Here is a 13,504-nt window from a genome sequence, read left to right as displayed (position 1 = left end):
TTTGTAATGGCTTTGGCTGCCAAACAGCCCCTGAAATGAATATGAATTAGGTGGGGATGCTCTCCCCCCCGTTGACCCTCAAAAAAAATATAATATTCTTGTTTGATCATTGAGATTCTCTTCTCTATGTTCAGTTTCTCCGTGTTTATTCACTCTATATCTACTCTCTATACCAACTACCAGCCATGGAACCCACACATCAGATTTTTTTATCTCTTTCATTTTACCTTTTCCATTCTCTCTCTCCTCCCATTCTCTCTCTCCCCGCATTTGGACCTCGGCGCCCCTGGCGACCTCGCGGCAGAGCAGGGGCCCCAGCCCCCCCGGCGGCGCCCGCCCTGCCCCCCGGTCGGGGCTCTCGCCGCGGGGCGCCCCTCCCCTGGCGAGCAGGCGGGCGGCGCGGCTGGCCGAGCGGGCCCTCCCTTACGAGCGGCGCCGGGGGGCAGGGGCCCCTGCAGCAGGGAGCTCGCGGCGCTCGCCATGGCCCTGCCCCCTCCTTCTCCATCCCTCTCCCATGGCGCCATGGCGGCCTTGGCGCGCCAGCGTGGCCACGACGCGACGAGTGGCCCGGGCAGGCGGCGGCCGAGACGGGGGGCGGCCCGTGCGAGACGGCGGGCCCCTGGCGAACCCGGCCGGCGGTGGAGCAGGCCCCTGCCGCGCGGCGTCCCTCCCCTCCTGGCCTCCTCCCTCCTTCCCCATCTCTCCACGGCGCCTCCCTCCCTTCCTCGCGGGGCCATGGCGACCACCTCGCCGCGCCAGCTCACGGCCGAGCTACAGCGGCCCGACGTGGCTCGCGCGATGGCCGAGCAGCGGCGGGCCGGCGAGGCCATGCGCCGCCTCCCCTGCTCCCCTCTCCCCTGCTCGCGCGGCTGGCCGCCGCCCACGCTGGCCTCCCCCCTCCCTTGCTCGCGGCGCGGCGTGGCTCGCGCGGGAGCACGGCGTGGCGAGCGGAGACCGGAGGCGCGGCGCGGCGCATCGCGTTGCGGCGGGCGGGCGGCTGGAGATGAAGCTCCACGCCACCCACGCCCAACCTCCTCGCCACCGCCCGTGGGCGAGCTCGGCGGGCGGCAGGGGCCCCTGCTCGAGTGCGCCAGCCGCGGGGAGGCCGGACCGCCCACGCTGGGCGGGGTAGGCCGGCCGCGGTGGTGGAAGGCCTTGTGGCGAGGCGGCCGCGGCGGGGCGGGGTCATGTCGGCGCTCCTCCTCCCCCTCCCTCGCCGGCGACCAGATCCAGACGCCTGGCCTCTGCTCGCGCAGCGACGGCGGCCTCTGGAGGCGCGCGCCCCTCCTCTCCGGCAAGCAGGGCCTCTCCTGTTCCGAGCACAGGCGCAAAATAGTTGGGGGTGCAGCGGCGGCAGGAGACAAGGTGGGCCAACGCTGGTAGCGCGTGCTCTCTACTGCACTTGGAATGGCGGATGGGAGGCCATCTGTAAAATAGAGCGGGCTTTACAGAGCCCCGCTGCAGCAAAAATTCTCTCTATGCCATACTCAAGGACGGGATGGAGAGCCCCGCCACTCCCCAGTTGGTACAGTATCTCTAAACACGAAAAGACGTCCCCAGCCCGGCCGATTCTCTGGCCTGGGAGCGTGGCCACGTCGGCTACGTTTTCCGACTGTGCTTTTCTTCCCCATTTTTCAAAAAAGTCCTCGAAATTTCTTGAAATAAAATCCGCCGTCCATCCATCTCTCTTAGAAAATTTTGCAAAGAAACCCCCATAGTTTGCTAAAACCAACCCGCAGTCCACCACCACCCGCTAGCAACATTTTTCAAAAGACCCCCTGTGCTTTCTTAAAATCAACCCGCCGTGATGCGGGGACTTGACCGATCTTCCCGTGTAGGATCTGGGGATAACTTGACCCGTGCAACCTGACGAACCGATGGCACCAACAGTTGCTCGAACAGCCACCTGTGACAAATGATTTCGCCCAACCACACAATTTGGTCGATGCATAACCTGAACCACGCAAGGTAGAGGCAATGCTCTTGCAAATCACAAGGAAACACAAGAACAAATGGTAGAGAAAACTCTCAATCCTCAAGGGGGCAGCTATGGCACAACCCTAAGGATAAGAGCACTTGGCTTCTCTATTTTTCTGAGTTCAATTCGTGGTTAGGGTTTCCACCAGGTGCACAAGTGATATTTATACAAGGAACATCCCTCCTAACTAGGCCAGAGGCCTTAGAAACAGGCCCAATCCAAAAATACATGAGTTGGAACATCTCACGGGCTGGTCAGATTGGACCAGTCCGAACTACCTCGCTCAGATCGGACCAGTCTGAACTACATTGTTCCCGAACAGTCTTCACGAAAATGAGCATAACTCCCTCCATACAACTTCAATCGATGTGGCATTTGTTGCATATGAAAGTAGACTTAATAAGCTTTCCATCCATGTATAATACATGGGGTAGAACCTAATAGAATGATACATAATTCACTGTGAATTTGAAAGTCAGATCGGACCGGTCTGAACTACGTGGCTCTGGAATAGTCTTCACCAAAATAGGCATAACTCTCTGCAAACAGCTCCAATGGATGTGCGGGTTGTTGCATGAAGCGTCCCCTCATAAGAGAAGACTTAAGTGTGATACAAACATCAGCCCTAGGAGGCTGATGACACATTTATTACATCAGATGGTTCATCACCGTACAACTCTACGCGGTAATGGGCGGAGAATCGCCACTATCGCGAGGATTACAACCCATACCCACACAACGATATTAATTATAAAAATAGGGTCATCAGAGTCTTGCGCCATGCAGTATCTCCTACGGGTGACCCTAATCCACATGCAAGACTGGGTGCAGGACGGTACCCTACTCGACGTCTTCGGGAACGAAGTCTGGGTCTTCTTCTGTAAAAATTAAGAATGGGGTGAGTACAAACGTACTCAGCAAGTCCACTCTGAATGCGGCTCTCGCCTCGGCTTGGGCTGCTCGTATCTGTTGCAGTCTCACCGCGAGCTCTGCTTGCTCGGCTCGATGGGTCTGCTCCCTCAGAATGTTGGCTTGCTCGTCAAAGAGCTGATCCAAAGAGGCTAGGTAAGTAGCCACTTGGTACAGTGGGTCTTCTTCATGGTGACGCCGTTCCAGACTTCTTATGCGCGCTTCCCAAACTGGGGTTCTGATGGCCGGCGGAAAGAACCTCATTGGTGTGGAGGCGAGGTGTCTTTCAAAAATCCGGCATATATAACGGAGCGCCTTTCTGACGGCCAGGGGATAGGTGTCTTGGTGCCTAAACCCTGTAGCGGTCACTCGCCATGGCTGGATGTCGGGGTAGCGATCACTTCTGGCGATGACTAGGATCACCCTGCAGCGGAGAGTGCCATGATGCTCGTACTCTCTGCTGTAGTACCTTGGGCATTCCATGACGCCAAGGCTTTCCAGGGCGTTGATCAATAGGCTGGGGAAGCTAGGTGCAGCTTGGCAATTGCCCTGGGTCCATCCTTCCTCAGCCATCTGAAAACAAAGATAGGGTGAATAAACTTGCACAATGATTTGGGGTACACAAAGGGAGTAGATGATATTTATTATTGCAACATGGTGGGATATAGACTTCATGGATACACGATTATTATGGCAAAGGTTCTAGCTTGGGATGCTACTCCTATCATGCGGACTCTTCCTCGATCCGGATAGGGTGCTTCTTCAGCGGAAGACACTGATCCATCACGTCGTCTTCGGTCTGAGTACCTCTATCCCAATGGGTTTCTTCGGGTTCTTCTTCTTCGGTCTGAGTGCCTATATCCCAATGGGTTTCTTCGGGTTCTTCTTCTCCTCTATCCACCCACCTATTCCTCTGCGAGCCTCGTATTCTTGCATTCGGGCTTGGAGAGCGACTAGGGAATTTTCGGCGCGTGCGGCTCTTGTCCGTTGTTCTTCCAATTCTGCCTCACATTCTTGCATTTGGGCTTGGAGAGCGGCTAGGGAATTCTCGGCGCGTGCGGCTCTTGTCTGTTGTTCTTCCAGTTCTGCCTCACATTCTTGCATTTGGGCTTGGAGAGCGGCTAGGGAATACTCGGCACGTGCGGCTCTTGTCCTTTGTTCATCCAGCCCTTGGGTTGCCTTTTCTGCTCTGTGGACTAGTTGCTTCAATTGCGCCGCTTGTTCGCGGTAGAGTTCATCCAGGCCGGTGAGGTAGATGGATAGGTGGGAGACCGTATCTTCTAGGTCTTCTTCTTCTCTTCCAAGTCCTCTCATCCGGGCAATCCATGTGCGTCTTCTCCCTTCAGTCGGCGGGAAAAATCCCATAGGAGTCCGCTGAAGGTGATGCTTGTAGATCACACGCAGACGTCGGAGGGCCTTACGGGCGGCTTTCCGGTAGGTGTCAGGGAAACGAAATCCAGTGGTGGAGATGAACCAGGGATCCACATCAGGGTAGCGGGTGCTCTTTCCCACGAAGACCATTATGTCGCACCGAAGAGTGCCCTTGGAGTCGTACTCCCGGTAGACGTACTCTGGTGGGTCCACCACTCCGATGCGTTCCAGGTTGAGTATCAGTAACTTGGCAAGGCCGGGCTCTGCATGGCAGATTCCGCCAATCCATCCATTGTCAGCCATCTGGAACAGGGCAAGAACCAGCGGTGAGTGTTTGTGTGAAAGAAAGATTAAGGAAAGAAAAGTTCTAGTGTGAGGGGGCCTGAAAAAGAGTTTCGCTCCTAGGGTCACGTCCTACGGCCAACCTACGGCTCTGATACCACCTGAAGCGTCCCCTCATAAGAGAAGACTTAAGTGTGATACAAACATAAGTCCCAGGAGGCTGATGACACATTTATTACATCAGATGGTTCATCACCGTACAACTCTACGCGGTAATGGACAGAGAAGCGCCACTATCGCGAGGATTACAACCCACACCCACACAACGATATTAATTATAAAAAGAGGGTCATCAGAGTCTTGCGCCATGCGGTATCTCCTGCGGGTGACCCAAATCCACAGGCAAGGCTGGGTGCAGGACGGTACCCTACTCGACGTCTTCGAGAACGAAGTCTGGGTCTTCTTCTGTAAAAATTAAGAATGGGGTGAGTACAAACGTACTCAGCAAGTCCAACCACACCCACGGAGGAGGAATAAACAGAATGTAATGCACAGGGTAATTCAAGGATAAGGTTAAGGTTTACTTTTGCGGAAAGCGACATTTTATGCAAGGGTTCATTTGAAAGAAGCATTTCCAAAACCAGTTTTCTTATACCGAGTAACACGAAGGGTTGATCCACACAAGATCCAAGTTTTAAGCAGCTACCGGACTCCTCATCCGCCGTAGCACACGGCACAACTGCCGGACCCATTTCCGAAAACAACTCACGCCAACCCATCCCAAAATAAACACTAGCTATGTGACCACACCGTAACTCGCCCAGTACCGTGGGCACGGCTATTCGAATAGATTTTCAACTCTGCAGAGGTGTGCAACTTTACCCACAAGCGGGGTACCGCAACTCGATCACCTTAGTGTCGGTGCAGATCCCAACAAAGCCATTACCCACCTTAGCTAGACCTGACTAGCCACCACAGGATGCACCAAGGGGTCATTTACCTATCACAGAGGTTGTAACCGGGGCATAAGTCACACAGAGCTAATCCCTTCTCCTTGATCACCCGTTGCTCTCAGCTCTCCTGATGGCTATCAGACTAACTAGTGGGGTTTATGCTAAGCCGTTGCCCATTCAACGGTCGAGTGGTTTGCACGATAGTGGAGTTAGGTGAGATGACACACCAACTCGGTCCTTAATTGTGACAAGATGGATATCTCCCTTCCTTGCCCTGCCACACAGGCACGAGCACACCAATCAGCAAATCACACAGAAATGCCATCCATCCCGTCTAAACTTATCCTTCGAAAATTCCACTTTTATCCCTTCCCACACACACACATTTTCTTTATAAAACAAGTTGTATTGTGTATAAGATCCTAAGCGTTCTAGCAGCGATTAACGTCCAAACAAAACACATTCAGACATTAATCTAGGTGGTCAAGGAATAGTTATAACAAATCAAGGGGTGGCTATCCCACCGTATTTTCAGCAAGCAAAACATATGCAAGTTTGTAAAACAGGCCAATAGGTTGTGTTTATAAAAACAACTAGGACAAAACATGCATCAAAGGATGAGATTGAACTTGCCGTCTTCAAAGCCTTCCGGAAAGTCCTGATCGAGGCACTGTCCTTCGGGTTCGGGGTCGCGGAACTAGTCCTCGTTCGTTAGCTCGCAGTACTGCTCGTCGACGGGTTCTCTCTCGTTCACACCGTGATCTACGACGCATACAAATGTGCACACAATCAAGAAACAGAAATAAAAGTTTAATCGTTGAGCTCGAACCGGAAATAATTAAGATATGTAGATAAAAGTGATATTTTCGGGCGGTTTTCTAATGGCATGACCAAAATCATATTAGAAATGGCGTGGCAGAGTTTCGAAATAATTGGAGGATTTTTGGCGCATGAAATAATAAGTTAAAGAGGGATTTTAGGAGCTAAATGGGAGTTCAAAATAGAATGAACGGATAGTGTATGATTTTATAAGGATTTAGAAAGAAGAATCAGATGAACCTGAGTTGAATTGATTGGGATACGGCTGTATAGAGTTTGGATGTTAATTAATTCCGAAAATAAAAAAATATTGATTATGTGTGACGTGCTTTAACAGGTGCTGCGTGGCCTGTTTGTGCGTGGCATGAATGCTGCCTTTGGGCTGCACGGCCCAACAGAGTGACGTGTGGGACTTTGGGTTGTTGGGTTCTATGTTCCTATATGTGTTCACCAAATTGGCAGAGACGAGAGAGTAGACGGACAGAGCAGCTTCCTGCTCGTCCGCTCCGTCCGCCATGGCTGACAGCTCAAACTCGAGCCGGCGGCAGCTCCGGCCACCATTCTTGGATCCGAGGACACGGGGAGAGAGAGGAGGGTGAAGGGATTCTACTTTGGTGGCTATAGGCACGGGAGGTGGAGGTTGGCTTCGGCGGCCGCGGCAGCCATAGCCTCGACAACTCGGAGCTCGTGGGGAGCTCGCTGGTGGCGGGCAGAGGAAGGGGTGCTGGTTGGGGGAGGTAGAGGAGGGTACGAGGATGCTCACCTCGAGGGGAATCGGACCGAGATGGCCTGAGCGAGGAGATCGACGGGGAGATCTGTTCTTTGGCCAAGAACAGAGGAAGGCGGAACTGGAGCGAGGAAGAGGATGAGCGGCGTGGCTGGACAGCTCCGAGCTCGATGGTGGCGAGGAGCTGCACGAGGGCCTATTTATAGGCGCTGGAAGGCGGTGGAGAGGGCGGGGCCGCGGTGGTGGCCGGCCGGCGAGCTTGGCGGGCGGCTTTAATGGCGCTCGGCCGCTTGCGAGCGTCGCGGAGCCGCGTGCAGCGGCGTCGCGAGCGGCGAGGCGGCACAGGGTGACGAGATCGCTCGGGCAGGCGCACCAGTGCACGTGGAGGGGCCGGGCCGCTCGGCGTGGAGCTCTGCTCGAGCAGTGCGGGCTCGGGCGGTGAGGCGGCGGTGCTGTGCTGTCGACGGGCGGCGCGGCGAGCACAGAGCGACAGGATGGGTCGAGCAGCGATGCGTGGCACGGTGAGCATCGGGGTCGTGTGCCCGCGTGCTGCGCGTGGGTGAACAGGGGCCTGTGCGTGAGCAGGGAGCAGGGGTACGCGCGTGTGTGGACGGGAGCAGGGAGAGAAGAAAGGAGGAGGAGGGAGAAAGAGGAAAAAGAAAAAGGGAGAAAGAAGAAGAAAAGAAAAAGGAGAGAGAGGAAAAAGAGAAAAAGAAAAGGGGCCTCGCGAGCCGATCGTGGCGTCGACGCGAAGCGACGCACACGAGAAATGAGGAGTACAGGAAAAAGATTAGATGGTGACTGATGCGGGTGTCGGGACGGCGGATCGCCAGGGAGTTTCGGGAGATTAGGAGTTCGGACGGGAAGGGGTTTAGAAAAGATTTGAGCTCAACGATGCAATGCGTGATTTAACTTGGTGAATTTTGGGACGTTACATTGCATATGAAATTAGACTTCAAGATGCTTCCAACGGTATAGGATACTCATGGTGAAACCTTTGGAATTGGTACAGTTCTTGCCTTGAACTTCTGTTGCAAAATCTGGTGCCATCACAGGGACAGATTTCCCATGGCCTCCTCTTGGAACCTAAGGACAAGAAATGCACTTCCATTAAGCAGTAAATAATTCTTAGTAGAGGCATGTTCACATTCATTAAGTATTAGATTCACCTCATCTTGTAGTAGTTGTGCTCTTGCTCGAGTCAACGATCCCTTGTAGACATCGTCATCTTGTCCATCATGTGGGTTATCTTGTTCATCACTTGGGATGTCCTCATCATCCTCCCCTTCGTCAAAAAGAGTCGACCTCGACTCTGATTCTTCTCCAAAGAATGGAGATAAATCAGCAACGTTGAATGTGTTGCTCACTGCATAATCATCTCCTGGAAGCTCAATCTTGTAGGCATTGTCATTTATCTTTGCAAGGACTTTGAATGGACCATCTCCACGGGGCAGCAGCTTTGATTTTCATTTTTCTGGAAATCTATCCTTCTGAAGATGCACCCAAACAAGGTCTGCAGGTTAAAAGGTCACCCTTTTACGGTTCTTGTTTGCCTTGGCAGCATAGTGCTTGGATTTCTTCTCAATATCTTGTTTGGTCTTCATGTGGATGCTCTTCACATACTCAACTCTCTTAGAAGCCTCCATATTTGTGCACTCTTGGAGTGGAAGTGGCAGCAAATCAAGTGGTGTGATCAGTTTCAAACCGTACACCACCTCAAATGGGCACATTTGTGTGGTAGAGTGGATGGCTCGATTGTATGCAAACTCAACATGTGGCAAGCAATCTTCCCACACCTTCAGATTCTTCTTGATCATTGCCCGCAGCAGCATGGAAAGTGTGCGGTGCACCACCTCCGTCTGTCCATCAGTTTATGGGTGACAAGTTGTTGAAAATAACAACTTTGTCCCAAGCTTGGCTCACAAAGTCTTCCAAAAATAACTCATGAACTTCACATCACGATCTGAAACAATGGTCCTTGGTACGCCATGGAGTCTCACAACTTCCCTGAAAAACAAGTCAGCTACATGCGACGCATCGTCACTCTTGTGGCAAGGAATAAAATGTGCCATTTTAGAGAACTTTTCCACAACAACAAAAACTGAATCCTTGCCCTTCTTAGCTCTTGGTAACCCCAAAACAAAATCCATACTTATATCTTCCCATGGTGCACTTGGGGTAGGGAGTGGAGTGTACAAACCGTGAGGGTTCAGTTTTGATTTAACTTTGTGGCAGGTGGTACATCGCTGCACGAACCACTCCACATCACGCCTCATCTTAGGCCAATAGAAGTGATCACTCAGTAGCAAGTAAGTCTTGTCTCTCCCAAAGTGGCCCATCAATCCACCCATATGTGATTCCTGCAATAAGAGCAAACAAATGGATGAATCTGGAATACACAATTTGTTAGCTCGGAACAAGAACCCATCATGCAAATGGTACTTGTCCCGTCCTTTTCCTTCTTGACATTTCAAATATGGTTCTGCAAAAACAAGGTCAGCAGCATATATAATTCCTTTATGTTCTCTAGTCCTGGGACCTTGACTTCCAATTGATTTAGCAAAACACTCTTTCTTGACAAAGCATCAGCAACAATATTTTCTTTCCTTTTCTTGTACTTGACAATATAAGGAAAAGACTCAATGAACTCCACCCACTTGGCATGCCTATGGTTCACTTTTGCTTGGCCTTTCAGATATTTCAAAGCTTCATGATCAGAATGAATGATGAATTCTTTAGGCCAAAGATAATGTTGCCAAGTTTCAAGCATACGAACTAGAGCATATATTTCTTTGTCATAAACAGGATAATTCAGTTGAGCACCACCAAGTTTCTCACTAAAGTATGCTATGGGGTTTCCTTCTTGCATCAAAACACCTCCTATGACTATCCCACTAGCATCACATTCAATCTCAAAAGATTTATTAAAATCTAGCAAAGCAAGCAATGGGGCTGAAGTTAAACAAGTCTTTAGCTCTTGAAAAGCAGCTTCTTGTGACTTACCCCACACAAATTCAACACCCTTCTTGGTTAGCTCATTCAATGGGGCTGCAATGGTGCTGAAATTCTTCACAAAGCGTCGGTAGAAGCCGGCAAGACCATGAAAGCTTCTCACTTGGCTCACATTGACAGGAGTAGGCCAATTCTTGATAGCTTCAACCTTGGATTCATCCACCTCAACTCCCTGCCCTGAAACAACAAAGCCCAAGAACACAACCTTGTCAGTGCAAAAGGTGCACTTTTCTCGGTTAGCATACAATTTCTCAGTTCTAAGCACCTCCAAAACCATTTTTATATGTTCCTCATGTTCTTCCATGGTGCGGCTGTATATCAAAATGTCATCAAAATAAACCACCACAAATTTTCCTATGAAAATTCTCAAAACATGGTTCATCAAGCGCATGAATGTGCTGGGTGCATTAGTTAAACCAAAAGGCATTACTAACCACTCATACAAATCAAATTTTGTTTTAAAGGCTGTTTTCCATTCATCTCCTTCCTTCATTCTAATCTGATGGTATCCGCTCCGTAGATCAATTTTAGAGAAAATAACAGCACCACTAAGTTCATCAAGCATGTCATCAAGCCTAGGGATGGGATGATGATATCGGATAGTGATGTTGTTAATAGCTCTACAATCAACACACATTCTCCAAGTACCATCTTTCTTTGGAACAAGAATAACAGGGACAACACAAGGACTGAGGCTTTCACGCACATACCCTTTGTCGAGTAGTTCTTGTACTTGTCGCTGAATTTCTTTTGTTTCTTCCAGATTGGTGCGGTACGGTGGACGGTTTGGAAGTGAAGCTCCTGGAATAAGATCTATTTGATGCTCAATCCCACGAAGTGGAGGTAGGCCAGCTGGTACTTCCTCCGGAAAAACATCAATAAAATCCTGCAACACATTGGAAACAACACTAGGAAGAGAAGTCATGTCGTTAGTGGTAAGAATTGCATCTTTGTACAGCAGCACAAAGTGTGTCATGTTTGGGTTCTCTCTCATTTCTCTCATTTCAGATTTGGTGGCTATCATGACAACCCTTTTCCTCTCATGCTCTCTCTTTCCACTCATGTTTGGCTTGTGGCGCTCACTCACCAATTTTTGGACAACACTAGTGTTTTTCTTTTCCCTCTCGCTCTCACTCAATTTCTTTTGCATGTCAACTGCCATGATTTGAGCTGGTGTCATTGGCAGTAATTTGACCCCTTTCCCTTGCCACTTGAAGGCATGTGTGTTTTCATACCCATCATGTACAACACGCCTATCAAATTGCCACGGCCTTCCCAAGAGGGCAAACCGTCATGGGCACAACATCACAATCAACAGTGTCGGTGTAATCATGTATGCTGAATGTTACTCTCACCATATGCTGCACCTTGACTTCTCCACAATCACTAAGCCATTACACATGATATGGGTGAGGCTGTTTTATCAAGGTCAGTCCCAATTTCTCACACATTTCTTTGCTAGCTAGGTTGTGGCAGCTACCACCATCAATAATCAACTTGATCAATTTGCCATTTGCCTTTGCTTGGGTGTGAAACAAGTTGAATCTCTGTGCTTGCTTCTCATCTTTGAGCTGAACACTCAATGCCTTGGTCACTACAATGGTGTGACCTGCCTCAAAAGGATAAGTCTTGTAGTCAGCATCTTCAACTTCTTGTGTGGCATCAATCTCATCATTTTCAGCAAAAAGTTCCCACTCTCCTTCACTAGCTGAATCATATCCTCCATCCTCAGTAATAATCATGACTCGATTGTTAGGACAATCCTTGATGATATGGCCCCTTCCCAAGCACTTGAAACACTGAATTACACTACTTCTAGAGGTGGAACTTGCTGAAGCATTAGTCTTGGATGATGTTGGCCTTGCAGATTTCTCCACATGTGTTGAAGTATCAGATTTTTCAGCAGCACTGGAACGATCATTAGCTTTGGAGCTGGAACCGGATGCAAACATACCTCGTCCCAAATAGAACTTTGCTGTTTTTGGAGCACTTGATGATGCTCTTGAGCTGAAAGCCGAATGCTTGGTTGGTTTAGAATCATCATGCAATTGCCGCTCAGCCTTTTGTGCAATGTGCACTAGCTCCACTACATTGTTGTAGGTCTGAAATTCCACTTCATCCTCATGCACACGAGCTCTAATCATGGCTTGCTCCATTTCCTTGTAGTATTCTTCCACAGATTTAGTTCCTGGCTTCAAATTCTGCAGCTTGTCAAAGAGGTCACGTTTATAATGTTTCGGAACAAAACGTGCTCTCATTTCCCTTTTCATTTCAGCTTAAGTTGCCACAGGAAATTCACCATTCTCCTCTCTTTGATTCTGAATTTGTTCCCACCAAATCAGAGCATATCCATCAAAGTCAAGTGCAGCCATATGCACCTTCTTTTCCTTTGAATAATTATGCACACGGAATATCTTCTCAACCTTTAACTCCCATGTGAGATATGCATCAGGGTCAGATGTACCTTCAAATTTAGGCATGCTGAATTTCAACTTTTCAAACTTCTCTTCATTGGGCTGATTATTGTTGACATTGCGATGGCGTTGAAAATTGTCATTGCGATGTAATCTGAAAGTATTTGGATATATCGTTTCATCTGCAGCACCATTACCTTGCCCACGGCCTCTTCCTCGACCAAACGCATCACCACCTCTTCCTCCTCCACACCCTCGCCCAAGGACATTCTTTCTTCCTTGCTCTTCCTGCTGCAACCAAGCTGCATACTCTTCATCGGTCTCATCTAGCTCTTCATCAGGAGAGCCTGTATGTCGGTACCCTGTAGCAGGGATACCCACTCTTACTACAGCAAAGCAGGACCCGCGTAGTTATCTGTAACTACGCGTAAAGGACGGAGTAGCCAGGCCCCACCGGTCAGGCTCTTTCCTCACTAGGCCAACGGCCCCGGACCCATTTCCCGCCTGTGGATGGGTCCGGAGACGCCACGTGTCTCTAAGGAAGGGAAGCTCCGAGCTGACAGCCGAGGCCTCGGACCCCCCCTTAGGGGTCCGGGACCTCCTGCGCCCATCCGGACCCCCCTTACCGTGTGGGGGTCTGGAGCCGCCACGTGTCCCGGAGGCACGGGCGCGGGCTCGTGCACGAGTCCTCCGCTAGGAGACTCACCCACCCACCGCATTTAATGCGGATGGTTGAGGCGTGCTCTATCGCCGCGGTACGCAGGACAGCCTTTGTCAGGCCTCACTGTGCACCGCGTATTACCAAGGTACACAGTGAAGCCGCCTGTGCCGCACCCGCGCAGAGCCCGTCTGCAGCATTAAATGGATACGACGGCACGTCACTTTTCCATCATGCCGCCTACGCCGCAAGCTACACAGCTCGTTCAGCTACGTGGCAGGCGACGCCACTAGCTACGTCTGGCATCGTCCCGACAAGACAGCGCCTGGACATGATGAACGAGGGACTCCAGGAGCAGGCAAGGGATTCCAGGAGAGAGAT

At 50.5% G+C, this 13,504-nt stretch overlaps 2 protein-coding genes across 2 annotated transcripts; both read right to left on the bottom strand.

The window, feature by feature from the left end:
• Positions 1-7,987: 7,987 nt before the first annotated feature.
• On the bottom strand, positions 7,988-8,856 carry LOC120713552. Its single transcript, XM_039999488.1, has 3 exons — positions 8,580-8,856; positions 8,209-8,420; positions 7,988-8,125 (listed from the first exon to the last, which is right to left on the bottom strand). Exons 1-3 carry the CDS (start codon positions 8,854-8,856, stop codon positions 7,988-7,990), a joined length of 627 nt encoding a protein of 208 aa, XP_039855422.1.
• Positions 8,857-9,334: 478 nt separating this feature from the next.
• LOC120713551 lies at positions 9,335-12,782 on the bottom strand. Its single transcript, XM_039999487.1, has 5 exons — positions 12,663-12,782; positions 11,549-12,252; positions 11,341-11,437; positions 10,043-10,937; positions 9,335-9,399 (listed from the first exon to the last, which is right to left on the bottom strand). The coding sequence occupies exons 1-5, from the start codon at positions 12,780-12,782 to the stop codon at positions 9,335-9,337; spliced, it is 1,881 nt and encodes a 626-aa protein (XP_039855421.1).
• Positions 12,783-13,504: the final 722 nt, after the last annotated feature.

The sequence above is a fragment of the Panicum virgatum genome, chromosome 6K, assembly GCF_016808335.1.
Source record: "Panicum virgatum strain AP13 chromosome 6K, P.virgatum_v5, whole genome shotgun sequence".
Lineage (NCBI taxonomy): Eukaryota > Viridiplantae > Streptophyta > Magnoliopsida > Poales > Poaceae > Panicum > Panicum virgatum.
Note: the sequence above shows the minus strand (reverse complement) of the source record. Positions and strands in the feature narration are given on the sequence as shown.